The sequence below is a fragment of the Homalodisca vitripennis genome, chromosome 6, assembly GCF_021130785.1.
Source record: "Homalodisca vitripennis isolate AUS2020 chromosome 6, UT_GWSS_2.1, whole genome shotgun sequence".
Lineage (NCBI taxonomy): Eukaryota > Metazoa > Arthropoda > Insecta > Hemiptera > Cicadellidae > Homalodisca > Homalodisca vitripennis.
Genome location: NC_060212.1, coordinates 84,408,891 through 84,431,401, shown reverse-complemented (window position 1 = coordinate 84,431,401; position 22,511 = coordinate 84,408,891). Strand labels below are relative to the sequence as shown.

General features: G+C 33.5%; 1 protein-coding gene across 1 annotated transcript; it reads right to left on the bottom strand.

Annotated features, from left to right (window-relative positions):
* Nucleotides 1–13,516: 13,516 nt before the first annotated feature.
* LOC124365226 (uncharacterized protein C1683.06c-like) lies at nt 13,517–22,230 on the bottom strand. The gene is made up of 6 exons (XM_046821190.1): nt 22,091–22,230; nt 20,437–20,629; nt 18,721–18,904; nt 17,520–17,636; nt 15,548–15,693; nt 13,517–13,924 (listed from the first exon to the last, which is right to left on the bottom strand). The coding sequence occupies exons 1-6, from the start codon at nt 22,117–22,119 to the stop codon at nt 13,550–13,552; spliced, it is 1,044 nt and encodes a 347-aa protein (XP_046677146.1). The 5' UTR covers nt 22,120–22,230; the 3' UTR covers nt 13,517–13,549.
* Nucleotides 22,231–22,511: the final 281 nt, after the last annotated feature.

Here is a 22,511-nt window from a genome sequence, read left to right as displayed (position 1 = left end):
CTTGTGTCGATAGAAAGGATCTCTTGACTTTAATACAAGGAGCGTCGCTAAGCGAGCTCAAGGTGATTAATAATTCATTACTACTTATTACTCTTAATATTCATGACATTAGATGTTTTATTATAAAACTAATTTTCAACAGCAAGTTTAAAAGTGGTACCATAAACTGACTCAACTCACTCACTCACTCACTCACTCAGTGGTGTAGGGCTCAATTAATCGGACCTAACGTTTTTTTCTAAACTAAAAGCTGTAAATGTTGGGTACGGCCAGATATGTAATTAGACGTAATTTCTACTTTTTAGCCTAGTTCAGAATGTCAAAGGTGTTCGGCTATAAATATCTAAAGTGTACACATTACGCTGCGATCAAGCTAGGACATGAAATCTTGCGCTGTTCAGGAATGTAATAGTCAATCATTTATCTGTGAATCCCCGTTCCAAGCTTTATATATGTATATTCTTGTAAGAAATAATAAAGCACTTCATTGAATCGATGCATTGCTTTGTTAAGCATCAATTCAATGAAGTGCTTTAGCATTTCTTACAGAATTTAAATTTACAACTCCATTATTTATCTCTGGGCACAGAGAAAAATACAATTTATTTTAGAATTATTTTAACATTTCATAACCTTTTTGTAACAAACTATTTTTTTTTTATTTCTAATGATATTCGAGATATTACGAGTCAATCCCATAAGAATATATCGATCATCAAGAACCGGCAAAATAAATGCTTAAAAAGTTCAATCTTGGTACAAAAATTGATATTCTAACTATCTTGGCCTCATTCATTGGACAGTTTGGCACGCCAATTCATTTCAATATAGCATCCCTTTAAAGTAAAAAGTCATTGTCAATTTCTAAAATTCACAAGTCTTTATATTGAGTCCAGCAGTTATCCGCGGCTTCACACGCAATCTCATTTTGAAAACAGGCACTCCATGAGCATATTCTGTTTATATGACTTTCCAAACACTACTAACATAAGTGAGTCACTGAAAATATATTCCAATCTCCTGGTTCATTTTAGATTTAAGTTTAAGGATGGGTCCCTGAAGTCAATAAGTGAAACAGTTTCTGTCAAAGAACTCGGGTGTTTCTCCAATATTTTGGCCGTGTAGTATCAAAATCGGCTATCTCCACCTTATATTATTTTTCAGGAGAGCAAAAACTGTTATATCTATTTACTAACACATAATATTACTGGAATTCGTTTCAAAAAACGATTTAGTTATGTTTGATTCTAACTATGAGAGATGGGGTTTTTTTATACCAACTTATGTAACGCTTTGGCACTAATACTTTTTATAATTATTTATTTTCATTTAAAATATGTTTTGTGCCTTGGGGAATATTGATTGAAGTACAGATAGCTTAAATTCTGTAAGTTGCCGTGAGGAAGCCAATCTTATTAAGCTTTTATTTTATATTTTATTACTTATACATTTTATTGCCTGTTTCTAATAGGTAGTATATCCAACTACGCATGTATCTCTTCAGACAGACTTGAACACCAGATTCCAGGAGTCAATTTTACCAGTGTCAGATTTCAGACGCTGCACTAAGTCACAGTTGAGTTGCTTTGTTTCTCCGATCAAAAAAATGTGTATACGTATAGGTCTGAGAAGCCTGCTTCGTTCATAAATCATCTACTCTCGGCTATTATAATTTAATTCAAGTCCTGGATATTTCTGGAACCATAAGTGTTTGGTTTTTTTACCGCGATCAAGAACATCTTACATATGTGACAGGTCTGAGAATCCTACTTCTGTCGAAATATAACTAAAGTGGATTTTATTTAAAGTATTTAAATGTGTACCAAAATGTAGATAGTAACTTTGACTTTTATATCTGGCTTACGCTACTAATAGGAATTTTATTTTACTGTTTGCTAAAATGTGCAGTTAAAAGTATATTTTTAATAAAACTTCCAATTTTATTAACTGGATAACCTCTGTGCTCAACAGTGATTACAGAAATTTCTATATAAGTGTTACTTTTAAACTTATCATTTCTATACTGTAAATATAAAGAAATTTTATGGTAGTTAAATTTAATTAACATATATGTATTTTGACATATTATAATGTTAACATAACATAGTTTTTCACAATTTAACGGGCCCATTCCGTTAATGACATTAATGTAAGTGATCTGTGCACGTAATACGAGTATCTTCGTATGAAACTTTTCGTCTGTATTTTCTCTGGCTAAGCATATTTTCATCAGATGTACCGACCACATTATTTGCATAATTGCTGTGGACTTTTCCAATATTTTAATGCTGCTAAATCATGTGAAGTACGTGGTACAGTTTCAATATAACCTGCGTGAGGTGAACGAGGCAAAGCGCCTGTGAGGTACGTAGGAGTCGAGTTTGAAACCAAACATAACCGAGCAAAAAGACCCTTTAACGTTTAGTTAGCTACGAAGATGACATTGTAGGTTAAACAAAAATGTTCCAGTTTTGAATTAAATCTGCTACTGTAATGAATTAATTTCCATTAAATGTGATGATAAGTTACTGTAAAGTGCCATATGATTAACCAGCACAATATATTCTGCTAACTAAATTTTTATTCTAGGTTTTTTCGTTGTCAACATGGTTACCCATAGACCAGTGTCACTTTTTTACAAACTGTACCGGACATAGAATATTATGATAAAAGAATCGTAACTGAATACCTTTGATTTTTTGACGTGACAACGTCTTAAATTAGGTTGCGGCTCGGAGTCACTCATGAAAAAGTGTAACGCCCGGTAACGTTACGATGCCCGTCCAGTAGGTCCGCCGCACGGGATCCGCACGGGATAAAGCAGATAACTGTGGGTCCGCCGCACGGGATAAAGCAGATAACTATGTTTATTCGTGAAAATGTGGAGTGCTTAGATTCGTCATTTACAACAACTACAACAATAAAGGTAAAAAAAGGTACACTGATATTTCATTATCGTAAAACTATGATTGATTGATTAATTGTTAGATTGACACAAAAGTTGAGAAACTGAGTTTATAGGTTATGTCATACTATTGACAAATGTTGATAGTGTTAAGTAAATTATTAGTTTAAATCACTCTGCAATCAATCGTAATTCAGTCGATTGAGAAGAAACAGCGCGTATTGCTAGTCAAACATTTTAAAATAACAAATTATAACCTCTAACCTGTCATAACAGTGCGACCAAACAAACGAACTAAACCGACCAATCACCACGCGCGGAGTTAGAATTTAACTGTGTTTAGCAAGAATTTCAAATTCCAATTTTAGTAAATGTTTTATTCAACTTTACCATTTACAATAACAAATTTTAATTAATTTCAAATTATGTACAATGTTTTAGTAAACAAAATATATTTCTATAGTTAAAATTTGTGCAATTCTTATTTTCATTCAATTCCTTGTTCCTATTGTGCAATTTAATAATATTCATATCAATAAATATTCTACCGAGTAAAAGACGTTGTCACGTAAAATCTTCGCCCGTAAAACCGACTTTACAGGCAACCATAATTTTTTTAATGTGGTTAAGTTGAATACCCACTTCCTGTACAAGTGTGGTGGTATCCGTTAGGTAAATTGACCTGTGGTAGCCATTAAACTAAACTCCAGCTAGATATGTCCTTAAGTATTAATTTCCTTCGTTATGTCATAGTTATCAAGCCAACAATTTATTTTAAATAGAAATCTTAATGAATAATGCAGTACATAATAAAAGTAATTAGATCCTTACCTTTTTGTATTTGATGCTTAAAGAAGTTGCACGATTATATAAATTATAAAGTATTCCACTCCCTCTGTCCTTTGGAATAAGACAGAAATTGAGATCTGAATGGAACAATTTGTAACAGTTTCAATACCGATATCAAGATTAGAGTTTCTCCAAAACTTTTAACCTACCAATTCAACTCAACAAAAGTTAAAGTGCGTAAAGACACACAGATAGTCATCTTATTTCGTTCATCGGCATCTGCCGAGAGAGGGCTTTCTAAATGCTCAGTTACCAAAAATCAAAATTTTAAAATTGAATTTTTTTGTATACTAGAATACAAAACGTAGAATAAAAAATTGTTTAACGAAAGTCAGAAACATATCTATTGGGAAACTCAGAAGGTGTCAAATTCAATTCTGGTTTCTTCATTGAATATTATACTCTGCCGTCCGGATTTACAATATTAACAACCTTCCCAAATTACCTTAACCATTGATGAATAAGATATGCAATAGAAACATTATTGTATTATGAAACTCGACAATGTAATTAGTAACTTGTTTTATTATGAAACTGAACGATTTAATTTGTGACTTGTTTGAATACTGGATTAGAAAAACAAACTGAAATAAAACTCAGGAAAATGTTCATATGCAAAACTAGGATACTAAATTCTAATTTCTTTTTGCATTCAAAAAACCTGAAGTGGAGTCTGTCTAACTTTACTTTCAAGCCAAGAGAATGAAAGATTACAGAGGCCGGGAAAGTTGTGAAAGGCTGAAGAGAAAGCTAACTTTAGATCAAGTTTGGCTGTATAGTTCAGCCAATATTGGAGGAGGGTACGTTGTATTGGCCACATTTGCATTTTTTAAACAAACCAAGGAAGGTTTTATTTCCAATATAAAATCTTTTACGGAGATTTGTATAATATCAATTACATTTACATTTTGAAACAAAATACACTGACCCCATACATTATTACATAAATACACCCAATACTGTAATCACTCATATTTTAAATAATTGTATGAGAAATTTACTTAATTTTCTCAGGATTATAAAAATATAACTTGACTAATTTAGTCATATAATTAAGTTGTGCATATTACACATACATATTTTATTGTGCTGTCAACCTTGATAATCACATACGAGGTTTGTAAGGCAATATCTTTTAGCCATGCATTTGTAATTTGGCGTTCTATTCCTGAGCAAAACTAGCACATTTCTAGAGTATTATTTACTATATGAGTGATCAATGTATAATGGCCCTATATAATATGTATATAAGAGATACAGTTTTGTTTTATTTTAAATGTATTTGTAATTTATACAGTGAATACTCCTGCCATAAATAATTGTAGTTTTGAAATTAAATCTGCCTTAGTTGTAATCGTACTAGGAAGATGTTAACTTATCAAACATGTTAACTCACAAACAATGTCTTTGTGACCGAGTCACTTGTGTAAACAGGTAACCGATCTCTTTGTGACTTAGTCATTTGAATAAAAGATCCCAAACAGGTAACCGATTTCTTTGTGACAGTTTATTTACAGATCCCAAACAGGTAGCCGACCTCTTTGTGACATAGACCCTCTCGAGAATAATCTGAAAAAAATCGAAACACAATGTGGAAAAAAATTGAAAACCCAGTTTGCGTGGTCCTGTTTTTGTTCTTTAGAGTCATGGTAGTTGAAAGATGTTAACTCATCAAACAAGATGTTTGGCTAAATTGAGTATCAGATTCTGGTAAAGGTATTATCTTACCATCTCCATCCTGTCCTAAGGTGTGATACAGCTGAAATCTTCTCTTTTGTATAAACTCCTTAAGTGAAGAGACGAATAGAAGCCAAAACAGGTAAAAACGCAAAAATCTACCGGAACTTGCACCCAGAGTTATATTTGAAACGACGGTTGTAACGCGATTCGTACCAAAGTCACTTAAGCAATTGATCTAAAATTCATTAGTTGGTTTAAAATATTCAAATGTGGTCAATACAACGTACGCTTTACCAATATCGGCTGACGGTACAGCAAACTTGGGCTAAAGTATATTTTCTCTCTCGTCTTTCACAAATGTCCCATCCTATGTAATCTTTCATTCACTTTGTCCCAAAGTAAAGTAAAACTGACTCACTAAAGGTTTTCGGTATTCAAATAAAAAAAATAGAATTTAATCGTTTGAGTTTTTCAGTGAACATTTTAATGAGTTTCAATTTAGTTTACTTTTCTACAGTATTTCTAACAGCAGTGTTATGTTACAGTATACTTAAACAATTTTCTAATTAAACTGTTGAGTATCTTGATATTATAGATTATTTTATATTTGATGGTGCTCTTGTTTCATCATCCGTTGCTGGAGGACTGTGTGAGGAGTCCTATAAGAGTTATAGCTCTGGACGGTAAGGTTCAATTAATAAATTAGAATTTAAAATAAAACTCCTAATTTTCCCAAGTAATACGTTACTCAATTTTATCAAATACTTTTTGCTTCTATTTTCTATTTCAACAAATACAAAGCAGTCCACTTTTTATAACGTCGATTTTCATAATATTGATTTTGATTTTTGCTACAGTTACAGACCTTATTTACATCACCAGTGATGGAGTTTCATCAAAATCGTTTCAATACTCGTATAGGCAACAATGAGTGCGATAATGGACGTGCCCTTGGAATTTGACTGAGCCTTTATGTGGCCTAACTAAGCACAGGATATCTTCAAAACAATGCAATCTTTAGACTTAAAAGTTATATTAAAGTTTATCATTTCTACATATACAAGAATGTCCATCCGTGGAATTTTGACTGAGCGTCGTTTCACTTTGTATGCTGGCACAATACTCTGCCAGAGGTGACAAAATGCCCTGTATATGTCTACAGTACATCTCAAGAATGTAATAAGCTATGAACTTAAAAAGCACACGTAATTTTAGCGAAAGCCTGTACGCGACAAAAATAAAGAGAGAGAAGAGAGAGAGAGATATAATTAATATCCCAGACGATCATTTGAAGTTGTGATTAATGTCTTCTAAATTATCTTTTAATATCATTTTAAATTAGATTTTCTGCTGGAGCTTTTGGCATTTCTATCTCAAAATATAACATTATCAGCCCTTTCCTCTAAATTTGATAAAATGTCATAGAAATCTGCATATTTTTAAACAATAATAGATGCAGTGCAAAAGAAGCTAACCTACTTTGATCATAAAACACTCCAAATATGAATTTACATTAACAAAAGAACTGACCAGTAAGGCAGGTTTGGTGAGGTTGAAATTGGTGATGATTGATAGGGTTAAAATTAATAAATGTTTATACCTCATATTCTTTTCGAAAAATTAAAATCACTGATCATCCAAGTAAATAATAGTTTTATCAGCATCAGCCAACGATGTAAAGATACAGAAATATTTTTTTTAATAGCAGCTAAATCTTGGACCACCCTGAATTGGATATGAAGAGTCAATAACTACCGTAAAATGTTTCCTCGGTCCAGTATGCATTTACTTTAAGTACCCAAAATTGGGAATTTAATTTTAACTTTCAATTTAATTGAGCCAAGAAAGTAATACAAAGCCGTCTACAGTGCGTGGCTTGCACTGTTGTTTTGAAACTGCAAACCAGTGCCATTTTTAAAGTGTGGACCTTCTGAGGTCAGACCTGTGGCATTGTGTTCTTATAGAATCCTTTAACTTGATGTACTACTCGACCTATATTCTTATTTAAGATTCTCTGGCTCCTTTGCGGACCGTCCCCTGATATGATAGAAAAACTGATACTTGATCCAAAAAGTATGTTTCTGTTTAGTAATTATGTACCAAGTGTTACTGCTTTATCTGTACGCTTTCATAAAATATTAAGACAATGTGGAAATATGAAGATTCTGTGGGCAGTGACAAAATTGATAAACTTGAAGAGATTAAGTTTTTTTTAATTTTCATGGTCTGAATTCCCTTTCAGGCCCTGTTTACAGCGTTGTGACAGAATTGCTAAACTTATAAGAAGAGATTAAGCTTTTTTTTAGTATATTATTTCTGCTAATTAAAAAAATATAACTTTCAGTTGACCTATAAGTGTAACCCTTAAGCTTTTCAAATTCACTGAAAAGAAATAAAAATTCTGAAATCATTGTGTAATATGATGATAAAAACTCAAATTTGTATGTTTACGTTTTCAGATAACTTATCCTATTTTGATTTCTTTTAAATAAGCTCCACTGAGTATGCCTCGATCTCCCAAAAATAACAAAAGAAACTACATTTTTTTCTATTATGTATTTACAAAAACTGGCATTTTTAATGACGTGGCGTGCTAGTTGTTTTTGGTACTTTCTGCGTGTAAAATCTACACATTTACCAATAAAAAATTCAAATCCCCGTTTGCAGACCATAGGTAAGAATATATATATATATATATATATATATATATATATATTCTTTTTTTAATATATGTACAATACAAGTTCATGAAAATTTCATATAAATTTACTTTCTTGCTGGAATACTTGATTTTTGCAACGCTGTAAATCAGCAAATGATTTGGCTTAAGTTACAATTACTGAGTTTCCACCTACTCGATTCAGCAAAAACCAAATAAGTGAGTCATTTTACTTATTTTTCACATTACACCTAAAGCTATTATAGCTATTTTTACAATCACATTTCTAGTACGCCTGTCTGGATAATATATATTTTAAATCTATTCTTTAAATATTGCTGCCAAACCAGTGGCAAAATGGTAATGCTACATATAAAGCACCTATCAAATTTATGGTTTATAAATCTTTCATTTATTGAAATGGATGATAAATTATAAATTGTAAAGTATATGACAGCAAAATGGTTTACAAGCCATGTAAAACCGTCAAACATTTCCTTTGAGCAAAACATTTTGATTACAGAAATCTAAAATTAATTATTGTGAATAGAAAAACTATTGTCAGTTGGTGCATATACCTAAAGTCGCCTAATCATCCCATTAATTTAATCATACTTGTAATGCTGGATTTTAAAACTCTTATAACGCAAGTTTACGAAAATAATTCAGATGCTTTAATGCTTAAATACTGTTGTTGATATTGGCAAGTCATCAGGCTGTTAATAATGAGCGTAAGGTTGTTGTAAATCATCATTCCATTTCTCTATTTTATAACTGATACACTCATTGTTATTACATTTCTTGGAAAACGTTATAAGGTACACCTTATTTTCCTACGTGTCACACGCTACATACACACTTGTATTCAATTTCTTGGAAAGAGATATGAGGTAAACATTACTTGGCTTAGTTTCACATAGAAAAGGTGCATCCTGATTGTACATATATGTATATCAGTATTAAATCCGTTGGTACATTCATGTTATGCACATAATGTGAGCACCATGTAAATCCAAAGAAACATGTTACAAGCACGTCCTGGTGCCTTGTTATCTAGATTTACCTTGTACCTATTGCTTATGTGATAATGCTTTTACAAATTAGAATAAAGGCATTTTTTTATTTGAAGTATATAAACTTAAAATATGGTATGATGTTCAGATGGTAATTTCAAGACAGTTTAACCTTATATTTTCATGTTTTATGAGTACAATGTTTCAAGGATTGAAAGTTATACTCTTCGTCAGGTGCGAGTATAATTAGTTCATAAAAAGGCAGAAAATAAAAAAGAAATTAGAAATGTAGACAGAAGATATAATATAAGAACCGCTTTTAGAACACAAAACAGTCTTAGACAAAGTCTTCTGAAAAAACTAAAGAATGGCACGCAGGACTAAAAACTGGCGCCGAAGATCTTTACCCTCTCCCGACCATAGCCTTCTTGTTTCAGATGACACGCCGCGAAGCCGCAGGAAATGCTGACATTGATTTTCTTGGTATTGTACTTTCGCTTATTCTGATATGATGTGTGATAGTGCACTTCACTTCCGTGCTCGTGATTTGCATCCTGTGCAATACCTGTGTTCCTTTATCCTGTCTGAACTCCAAGCATTTTCCCGGTAGCCCAATGTTAATCCCTTTCCTTTCTCTACTTCTCTCTTTCTTTCTTTTTCATGAACTATTTATATTCGTACATAACGAAACGCTTCAATATATATTCTAATCCCCGAATCATTGTGTTGTATATTTTGTAACAAATAACGATGACAAATTGAAGAAATCCTATTATTGTTTCTAACCTTCCGCCGCCATTAAAAGCTTTAAACAAAAAATTGAATCTTGCTTAAGTAATCAAGCAGAGTTTTTGGGTAGTTTTAACATCGTCCACTTGAACGTATTTTAATATAAGGAATTATTGAAAATTAATGCTAATTACAAATCAGCAATACGATTATCCAGGGGCACATAGCATCTTGTGATAGATTTACTGTATTAGGATGAAATTAATTACATTGCGAGCCTTGGAAATGCCTTTAACTTGAACACGTTACGTTATGGTATACAACGAACACCATAAATATAAGTAATTTACTGATCATATTTTATCTACTATAATAATATATAGAGTGTTCCAAAAGGTATGAGGTATAATAATTATAAAATGTCAAAAAAGGTATGAATTTTACAAATATTTTCAGTGATCTCTCTAGCGTCACTATTACAAATCAAACAAAATAAAGACAGTTTTTTACAGCCCATGTCGAACTGCTATTTATAGCTCATGTAACAGCTATTAATGTTGTCATACGGAACAGCTGCTTGTATCTTTTATATAACAGCTGTTTATAGCTCGTGGGGAACTCCTTTTACAGCTTGTACGAGTATACAACAGCTGTTTATTGCTTTTATAGAGCTGATTTATATCTCGAATGGGACAGAGGATTATAGATCGTCTTTTGGAAGTCTTTTGATCCTTTCCCTTATAGTGATCAAAAAATGTAAACCGAAGTAGGGAAACGGCCACCTCCAAAATAGAACATTTTTCACACATTTATTTTTAAACTTTTATGTGATTAATTTAGAAAGAATATTGAACCTGCCGACGTTATTTTACAGTTGAGTTATTTTACTGTTTATATTCAGATTTCTGCGTTCATATTGAACAGTAGATTCTGGATTATGTAGAACAGCTGTTTATTTATTGTATTGGATAACTGTTTATAGCTCGTATAGAACAGACGGTAATAGCTTTTGGTGTGTATACCTCATGCAGGACGGTTATTTGTTTTCCATTAAATAGCTGTTTATAGCTTTTTTGGAACAACTGTTTACGTATTGCTGTAATAGCGGTTTATAGTTCGTATGGAACTAACATTTATAGTTTGTGCCATATAGATCTTTATAGCTCGTATAAAACAGCTGTTTGTATGGAACAGTTATTTATACGAGTCTTGTTCTGGTTTTTTTTTGTTTTTTAATTAGTATGGATCAGATGTTTCATCCAGTAGATTGACTCAAATTAGTACGAAAATTAGGTTCAAAGGCCATATTACATATCAAAACTAATAACTGGATCTTTTTATTTGGTTATCAAAAGATTCTATTTATTCGAAGTGCTATTAATTTGTAAATTTACACGCTAATATCAAATCATTTCAATACACATCTTGTGGGTAAAACAAGTGTAATTAAGTCTAGGGACAAACAGGATGGGTAAAACATCATAAACATAAACATAATTTTCATTTATAAATACTGTATATTCAGTGTGTTAAATTTAATAAAATCGTTATATCGGTAGAGACGACTATGATAAATATTGACGAAAGGTGTAAAGGTATCAAATCTAATTTATTAGATTGAAATTGGATGTAGCAATTTCGTATCTTGCTAATCTTGTAATCGAAACACAATGTTGGTTCGAGAGAACTTTCAAAACTTTATCCCTGCATATTGATAAATTAAAACACATTGAGTTATTTTACTTAAACCAATACGTGTTATTTAGTGGATTTTTCAATGTGAAAATATAAAAATGTATATTCTCTCAAAAATAAAATAAAAGTATCTAGTCATCTTTTAAACTGTTTTGTAAAATTGCATCTTTTAAACCGTCGGCTTTCTACCAAAAGTATTTTAGCATAAATAAACATAGGAAAAACTGACAAATAAGTACAAAAATATGCTATAAACATGGGAACTTAGGAAATTGGTAGACATGTAAGTCTTTTTCACTGGACAATAACAAAAGGGTGTTACGAATTGCCCGAATAAGAAATTAAATGTCCAGTCTAGATCGGTATTACCTAATTTTACATTTACATTTTGCCAACTTTAATTATATCAGGGGCGGTTGAGTGTGCATCATTTATATGTTGCCATTTTTTATAAGAGCGTGAATATTATTTGTGTGTGTGTATACGCAGAAAGTGAGCCATCACAAGTATTATGGTGATTTTATGGTGATAATATTGCCTACTTTGATTGACAATCTCTGAGTAAGTCGGTTCTATGTACACTGCGTACCGAGTTTATTTATGTTGGGACCTCCCAGAATTCGATCTCGTGATCTCTCAGAGTAGTAGAGAACCGAGACTAGGTCCATTAGTCTACTGAGGAGGAGGAGGACTGTAATGTTCAGATGATACTACTATAGAACCATTCAGCACATCAAACGTTACAGGCTTGCCCTCTTATAACACCTGTACTATAAGAGTTTATTTATGTTGGGACCTCCCAGAATTCAATCTCGTGATCTCTCAGAGTAGTAGAGAACCGAGACTAGGTCCATTAGTCTACTGAGAAGGAGGAGGACTGTAATGTTCAGATGATACTACTATAGAACCATTCAGCACATCAAACGTTACAGGCTTGCCCTCTTATAACACCTGTACTATAAGAGTTTATTTATGTTGGGACCTCCCAGAATTCGATCTCGTGATCTCTCAGAGTAGTAGAGAACCGAGACTAGGTCCATTAGTCTACTGAGGAGGAGGAGGACTGTAATGTTCATATGATACTACTATAGAACCATTCAGCACATCAAACGTTACAGGCTTGCCCTCTTATAACACCTGTACTATAAGAGTTTATCAGACCTCTGGGCTACTACCTGTATCAGTTAAGTTAATTGATTTTTTTTCATAAATAACTCCACACTTTCGATCCCAAATAACACTTTTTTAAATCTGTTAGATACCCCTAATGATATGTTTGGTGTTATTTATGTCGGTTTTGGACAGTATTTAAATTTAAACAGTGGACGTGCTTAATTTAGATTTCATTTGAAATATTACCAAATTCTGGTTAATTTTGCAAAACTTTTTTAGTTACTGTTATCAGTATATGAAGTTTGTACCAACACTGTAAAAACACAGTTTTACCCTGTATTTTATTATCACTCCTTCGTAACAAATTGTTTCCTATAGCTTAAGATGACATTCTCTTTCTGAAAGATACAGATTAAGGCACTTTTCTTCCCAAATTTGTAATAGGGATACACCATTAGGAGTATTAGAAAAAATGTTTCTCCACAATGCGCGAGATAGATGCAATACAATTAAGTGAAAATCTGTTTTTAAACGTTTTGATATCGATTAATATGGCTAACCGTATTTGTTTCAAACGGGCTAAAATAATCTGGGTTTGGAAACTTTAAAAATATGAAGTATAACACAACCTTTGCTTACTTTTAAATCATTTCCTAAACCCACCGCAATATTCCCAAAATATGTATTTTAAGGCATGTAATAGGCTTTAAAATAATTTCCCTGAGTTATTTAGAAATTTAAGGTAACAACTGAAACTAAGAATCTATTTCAGTGCATTGTACCGGCTAAGTACAGGTATAATATCTGATTCGAAATATTATTTCAGAATATAAGTAAGTTTCCTACGGAAAAAACTAAATTAAATATGCTATACAATTTTAAAACTTTTTTATTCAAGATTGTAGTTCATTCTGTATAGTCTGTAGACCCTGAAACATTTGCTCCAGCCTTATACACAAGATTAGATAAGTTGTCAAACATTAATTGCTTGATGACGTCATTGCTGACATCCGTGACGACTTCCAGGTTGGCCTGGTTGCCGGTCAAGTTGAAGTAGTCTACGACAAGGGCGCCGCTGGTCTTGTTGCTTTTATTTTCCACAAACCCATACAGTTTCTGTGTTTTGGTGACGAACTTGGAGGATAGCAAAACTGCAGTGGCAAAAGTATCATGGGGCGTGTATACGGTCTGTGGGTGTTTTTGTTGTTGCGCTCCTTCTATCTTGTTCAGGAAGTCAACAGCTGGATTTTGTATTTTGGCAAGAGTGTTCCAGCGCCAGGTCTGTGGAAAAGAAAAGCTAGTAATATCAAACAAATTTTTATCAATTCGCACTTTGTGTTCAGCTAATATAGTAAAGTAAATTTTTTTTTTTTTAATTTCGCAACAATTATAGTTAATGTTGGTATGTGATTATTCTTATAACATATAACTAGAACAAATTATATTCCTTGTATTTTCTATTTTGTTTTTTAACTATTAACTTAATTAATTAACCGAGTAATCATTTTTAATAACATGTCACGGGATTCAGCTCTATCGAGTAAAGAAAAGAGATTCAATTTTAGAAGTGTATTTTTGCGTCATAACGATATAAAACACAGAGAGACCTTTCAAGCCAATAGTAGGAATTGAAAAAGAATTATGATTAAACATAACTTGTGTGTTAAACTCTCTAGTTTTATGTTCCAAGCAAACTAAAACTCTACATCTCATTTAAAATTGATAGTTTTAAACCATCCATCCAAACAATGTTAACAGCTAAATATATAACAGTAAAAGTCTGTAGATCAGGATAGGGTATTGTTTTCTGCTCCTCGAAGACCCTGCCTGCTTGAGGTCTGCAAGAAATCATAAACGTAATCACAAGACATGTTACGGACATTTCATTAATATTTTGTTGGGGGGGGGGGTAAAACAGCGTTTGTATCGCTGTAAAAATTGCAGGATTTGAACATTTTTTTTAAATACTATACTCTTTTATTCATGAAATCCAGACAACGGGCTTGAAAATTACTTTAATGAGCGTTAGCAAAGTTTTTCTATCTGTCTATCCACACGAAATCTCTAAAACCCACTAACCTCTAGTCTTAACATTTTTCATGAAGCTTCATTTCTACATAGGCAACACTGAGTTTAATTACAGTGCGTGTCACTCCAGGAGTTTTGGCTGAGCGTCATTGAAGTGCATAACTGTAAGTAGTTTGGCACTATTTCTCTTTTGTATGCCGAGGAGATGTAAACATTTATTTTCTGTACGGTTATCATTTTGTCTTCCTGTCTGCAGGCCATCTTAAGAAAGAAAAAGTTATATATTTTGAAACTGTCCATGCGACCTCGTCAAATTATGTTACGTGACACATAGCGTACTACTACCTTGCTTAGGACACTGAGAGTGTAAAAATTATTTTAACAATGGGAAAGTCCAATTAAAATATGTTTTCGGATTTATTTTTCTGAAGAAGAGGAGTAAAGTTTGTCTCAAAGGTCAATTAAGAAGGGTGTTTGTAAAACGTCCTATTTAGCTATCTAGTCTAAAGTATTTTCCAATATAGTCTGGATAAAGCCCATCTCTTTGTTTTAATCTTGTTTAGGACAATTATGTCGTCTTTGTAATATTCCATTTTTAACTTCAGAATTATAAAACTTTTGAGGGTAGTACAAATTAGATTTTACATGGTATAATTTTCGTTTTATCAAGACCTGTATATAATTGTAGATCACTTATAAAATCACAATGAACTTTTACTATTATAATTAGAATTTTCTATTATTTTTATCAAGTACTCTCCACTTGATGAGGCAAAAATGTGCAAAATATATTTAACATTCTAAACACGTCACATATGGACAGTGGTTGTGATAAAGAAATTGAAGGGGGTTGTGGTGCTGCAAGCGATGGTTTACCTGTGTTAGATCGTGACTTGCTATAGTTTCTAAGGGGACGAGGGTGAGAACGGTGCCCGAAGAATGAGCCTGGTCCAGGAGAAATCTAGCGGCATTTGGATCCATGTAGAAATTAAATTCTACTCCGGGCACAATGTTTCCATTTCCTGAAACAAATCTTTCAAATGTCCAAGTAAAAACCGTAAGTCTTGTTTATCTGTGTTTTACACTATATATTTTTCTCATATAAAATTGTATATCTTCACTGTCATCAGAGTGAATTCATGGTTTATTGAAAATCTGTCTTTAATATTACTACTACTACTACTACGATACAATTTCCATGTTGTTGCTTACATCTTGAGAATGTTTAACATTTATCTCAAAAATAGGGAGTTAACTAGAAGGTATAGAACGGGAACCGGCCGTGCTATAAAATCACAATGGGAGTTGCGCAGGTTTCAATCCTGGGACCAGACCTGTGAAACATCGCCTACGACGGGATCCTCCAAATGGAGATGCCTAAAGGAAGCTATCTCGTAGGACACGCGGGCGATATTCTCGCAGGCTCTCTATGAAGCACAATGGCTGCTCTACCGATTCATGCTGCTAGTGCTGACCTGGATGAAAGAGACTTTTGTGGTAGAATAAATGTGAAATTTTAGCTTTCAATATTTGACGACTCTGATACATTTCTTGGAAAAAATGTTTTATGGAATAAACTATTTATTTATTTATTTATTTATTTATTTATTTATTAACTAAAATATGGGTAAGAACGGCTTGATGCTGGCGATCCTGGATAAGATCGAGATCGTACTTCTTACCAGACAGAGGATTGTCATCGTCGTCCAGGTCTGGATGCGCCGGGAGATTATTGGGACAAAGAGCTATGTGAAGTATCTCGGCATAACGCTTGATACCAAGGTTACGCTGGGACCAGGCCTCTCTAGAGCGCCAAACAATGCGGCGGTTATTACTGTCTCTTTGAGCCGACTAATCAAAAATATCGGCGGATATGTGGTAATTACGGCTGGTCATGTCGGTCAAGCACTCCGTACTCCTGTACGGGTGCGATATATGGGTAGACGCTCTACTTGAAAGGGGATATACGGAAAATATAGCGGCAGTACAGAAAAAAGGGCCACTCTAGACCGCGAGTACTTACCGAACTGTATCAGAACCGGCTGACCCTGTGGTGTTCGGAGTGATCTGAATTAACCAGCTCGCATTCTAAAGGAAGCGGTTATACGAAGGGGACGGTGTGGTAACACGCGCCGAGGCTCGAGAACACACCATGTCGGACTAGGAGCAGTAACGATGTCTGCAAGAGGGCACAGGACATTGGACGGCCAGGCCGATTAGAGACCTGAAAAGGTGGAGCGATAGTAAGGCGAGGTAAATTTCTACATGACTCGTTCTTCACTGGCCAGAATACCTGTTTAAGCTGGGTAGGTTTGAAAGCTCGGAGTGTCCCTATGGAGATGCGGAGCACGACGACGCCAACCACACGTTCTTTTTCTGCAGACGATGGGAAAACGAAGGAGACTCAAGATTACCATAGGGAAACTCTCAAAGGATACCATTGTGAAAATGGTCCGTAACAAACAGACGTTGAATACTGCAAACAGGGGAGCTGAAAACCAAGAAATTATAAGAAAAGTTATACAGCCCCGGTGTTGCCAAACCGATGGCCTAATAATCTAGGAACTCTCTGTTGGTTAGGCACACTCTTAGAAATGCGGAAAGCAGTCCCGAGGGAGGGTAATGTCCGGGCCGGTGGGGTTTTGAATGGGTGTGAGTCACATCCATCACCGGAATCCGCTCACGGTGCAATTAGCATTCTCACCATCGTCACACAAAAACCGATACTTACTACTCATACATACTAGTATTCATATTAAAAAATAAATATTATCCTGTTTTTAGAAGACGACCGTACTGTAAGTATTACAGAAAGGTTAAATTAGAAAATGAAATATTTAGTACTAACCACTTATGCTGCCTCCGAGGACTATAATTTTCTTCAATTGTTGCAAAAGATTTGGGTTCAAGTGAAGTGCAATAGCGACGTTAGTTAAAGGTCCAATAGTGATTAGAGTTATTTCTCCTGGAAAAAAAGTATAAAGAATTAGTACAATTCTTGGAAATCATTAAGTTTGAATTTCATAGTGATACAATTAGTGACAATTAGTCACCAAATTAAAACACATTTAATAATGACACTCGTATTCATTCCATACAAAAAAATCTTAAGTAATGTTTCCAACGTTATACTTGTTATCTTGTTATACTTAAATTTTATTTTGTTGCAGCCTTTTATTTTGAAATGTTAGAAAGACATGTTTATGAGGATGTCCGCATGTAAGTTACACATCGGTTGTTGTGGACCCATTGTAGGTTCAACTGGAGGTGGGTTTCGGAACTTTGGAACTGAAGTTAAGAGACAGTTGAAGTTTGATACATGGTGCGTAGGTTATCGTCAAGGTGCAGGATGTAGAAAATGTAACATCTTATTTTTAATAGTCTTTCTTGGTTTCAAGTATAGCTTATATGTACTAGACCGTTACCAAATCCATACACAATATGGTTGTGTGGTGTGTTTGTCACGTGGAATGCTGCTGATGAATCATTTCAACTTACACAGTAGCCTAACATTCACTACAGTTATTGTTAAATCCATACCCTCTTAGGGTTAAGAATAAAATATGTATATTGAGAACCACTTTTCATTTTTTTAGTTTCGTTAATTTAAGTAAATCTTTAATAGATTTAAATTTTGAGATGTAAAGATTAATTTTCTCAAATTCAATTCTGTACCAAGTAAAAACCTTGCGTGTTCTCTTCCAAACTCAACTTGAACCAAGATTATGGATCGATATTTTGTAATACAGTTTACAAACTAACAATATATGTTGGAGATGCTGATTTAGGTGCGGTAAATATTATTACCACCTTGAAATTAAATTTCGGGCAACTCTCTAACATGATTGTCAGTAACATTGCTTTAACAGTTCTACAGTAGTTTACTGATCTTCTTTTTTTAATACGTAATGAATATAACAACTCTACAGAATCAATACACTTTTTTGTTCAGTTTGTCATTAAGACGTTTCTAAATTTTAGTCGTTTTAGAAACAATACCTACGATAATACAGTATTTATATATTGTATACAAAACAGTGATTGATTACCTGGATATAGTTTAACATGTCGAGCTATAAAAGCCGCTGAATGTGGCTTTATCCCAATCCAGTCGGTTTTAGGAGGTGGATTGGGCAAAGTCAGATTCTCAAATCCATCAGAACCGAACCAGCCGTTAGTTAGCGGTGTATACAGAAGGCCTGTGTCGCTACCGGCTACCACTTTTGGCTTTATCTGATTCAAAATAATACATCACTAATTATCATCTCTATTTACTCATTTCCTATTATTAATAAACTTGAAACATCGTTATTTGTTACCACTCAAAGATTTTTCATGTTCAGTGTAGAGTGTGGCACTAAAGTAATGATACTTATTGTGTAGTTTCAACAGCCCTATTTTTTAGCCCTTGATTATCAATCTACAAAATTTCTGTTTTCTTGGGCAGCCATTCACCAACCAAAGGTGGAGGCGTCGTTTCCACCATTCAAAGTGGTGTTGGAAGGATTCAGCTGAAACTACTTGCAACCAGGTCATGTCCCTCAGAACGTCATCAATAGTGCCTAACATGATGACGTTCTTTCAAAATGTGTCTAGCCTTTCCTCCGCTAGCTATTGTAAAATCAATTCACGCAATCTTGAGCAGTAACATGGGCTCTTATAGCGATATTATAGCGTTGTCTCTTGTTAGAGACACACTCCGGTACTTTCAGTACTTCGGTACAACAGACTTGCTGGTTTCCGGCGACTTATCTCAGACCTCCAATTTATCATAAACCTCTTTGACTTTCTGTACTGCTTAACCACCCGTCCACGGCCATGTATGTCCCATCTCGACGCCTATTCACACCAGAAAAGGTTGAAATAATAAGTGTTGTTACTATCAAGCTTACTATGTGCCTTCACACTATAAATAATATAAATTGTAAATAGGATTAAAATTAACCACTAAAATTGTTACCAACAAAAAATTGTTATTTGTTGTTGTTTAATTGTTAGTGGTAATTAAACATGTGCTTGTGCTGTCATATTCCATTTTTTATAAGGAACGGTAGATTACATTTTATTTGCATTTTCAGTTAATAATATTTGTTTGCTATAACGCAACTTTAGAGACCAAGATAGGATTTTCTCTTCTTTAGAGACCATTGGGACGTAGCCCGGAGGGATTTTCGCAATAAGAATATGCCTATTTTCATACCAGGGACCCTAAGACTGTGCATGTGACATTTCAGTACAATCGGTTTAATAGTTTACGCATGAAATCAAAACAAACAAAGACACTCGCATTTATGGCATTAGTAACATTTATTTAAATAATTGTATAATATTTTATATTTCTATAGAAAAATAAAGAAAATGGGTTTAAAAGGGTATAAGTCATATATTTATATGGTAGCTTTCCTATTTTATAAGTACGTTACACGTATATGTTAATTTTGGTATGACAACTCCACATGTAATAAAAATAACTGAATTTAATAATAATGTTTAAAAACTAGTTAATGAACTCAAGAAGACAACTGATGTTTTTCCTAATTCTACATATAAGAGTTATGGAAACATAACCTGATTCCATAATTGATGAAAAGCCTAATTCGGTTTGACCGTTAGGGCTGGGAGTATGCGTGCTAAAACACAAGGTCGGCTAAGGTTCTTAACACGTACTTCAATGGCCTCGGTCGTCTGGATAGAGTACGAGTGTGTCGTTTATATAATTCAATATTAACTTATTTTATGACTACTCTGTCCGTTTATAAACTTACCTTCATACCACTGACAGAAATAGTATTTAAAGCGTTGACAGCAGTCGCTTTGATGTTGCTGTTGCCTCTAACGCAAGTGATCCCCAGTACCTGAACATTGGGGTCACCGAGGGTAGTGAGGATGGCCACGGCGTCGTCAACCCCAGGGTCTGCATCGATAATCACCTTTTCTATTGCCGACGCCCAAGAGATACTGTACGACAAAACATGTTATACTGTTTTATTTAGTAAACTAGAAGTTTCACTCGAGTGTGTTAATGTGTTTCAATCTTTTAGAAGCAGCATAAAACTAGATATCTGGAACATAGTTAGGTTAATTTTCAGTTTTATTATAGCAGAAAGAAAAATAATCACATAGCTAGGGAAAACGGGGCATTGCCTGATTGGATTTCTGTAATACTTACCAGTGAATCAGGAAATCATTCACATAACCTATGACCAAATGAATATAGTGATGAAACGCACTTTATACTTACATTGACATTTATGCAAAAGTAAGTAAATGTTATTCATGTTATAAGTACATAAAATCTCTCACACTGATCTGAGATTGGGCGTCAAGTTCTTTGCAAAGCCAACATGGCCTATAGGATCGAACTTAGGCTCGGAATTATAATTAGCTTAGGTTCAATTCCTATATGGGACGAGTCCACATTTTATTATTTACGACTCTCCACTTTGTTAAGTTCCCTATTGTATTTTTTTTTCAAATTCCTCGAACAAACCTTTAGCCCAATAAGACAACCAGAATAACTAAAAAGACAAGCTTCTTTGTTTTTCAAAAATACGTAGTATAATATGTAAAACTGAATGAATTTGAAACAAGTAATGTAACATCTATATATATATATATATATATATATATATATATATATATATATATATATATATATATATATATATATATAAATGAAACTGTTCGTGTGTAACAGCATCACTCACAAACGGCTGGACGGATTCGCCTAATTTTTTTTTTTAATTTGTTCGTCTTGATCTGTAGAAGGTTATAGGATACTTTTTATCCCTTTCCCGATTCAGGATTTCGCCCCACTGGTTACAGAAATACCCGTAAGAAATGCATTGCAGCAAACATATGTTATTAAGTGAAAGAGTCTTTTCAAATTTTTAATCAGCTGTTCTTTGTAAACATATATAATGCGACAAAAAATATATATTTATATATAAATTTCTTTACACTTATAGTTTTTAAAGCATAGAGTAAGCTTAAGAGAAACGACAAATTTTGTTTAAACTGTTTCTGCAATCATAATATATAAAAATGAATGTTTGTGTGTTTGTCCTTTATAGACTCAGAAACTATTGGACCGATCACTATGAAAATTTGTATTTTTTCTATGTAGAAGGTTTTATACGCAATGCCCATTGATGTAACTAACCACCAGGCTGTACTGCAAGATATAAAAGTTATCAAAGCGCCTGCACATTATAAACTGCAATTACAACACAGTAGTTACGTATATTAAAATATCCAAACACTATTTGAAGGCAAAGAAATATACGGGCAAAGCTTAAGAGACGCGTGCGAAGCCGCGGGAAACAGCTAGTATAGCCTATATTTAGCATACGACTTTATCAGACATTTTTCATTTTTCTGCTTAAAAACTATGTTGTTGTTGAAAGATTATTTATTTACCTGAGAACTAAAATGACGGGTAAGAACATAATTCCAAGATCTACATGTAAAGCCACGCAAGCAGTGAATACAATCCACTAAATTGTTCCTCTTAAATAAGCGTCACTCAATATTTATTCACCAACATAATAGAGTGTAACCACAGGTGGCACTCATTTCTGTATAACACTACACATTCCGGATGCAAACAAATGGTGTTGCAATTGTAAGAATTTGACAAAACTGTCATTCAGATAAAGAATATATGGTTGAGTTTATAAAACACGTTTTATTCAATGTGCTAGGTTCCGTTATTACTAAATGAAATACTTGACATGCAACTTAAAAATAATACAAGTAATGTCTACTGCATGTCTAAAAAAAATAGCAGTTACCCAATGCTTCACACACAATATTGTAGGTTTTGCACATGTATGAGTAC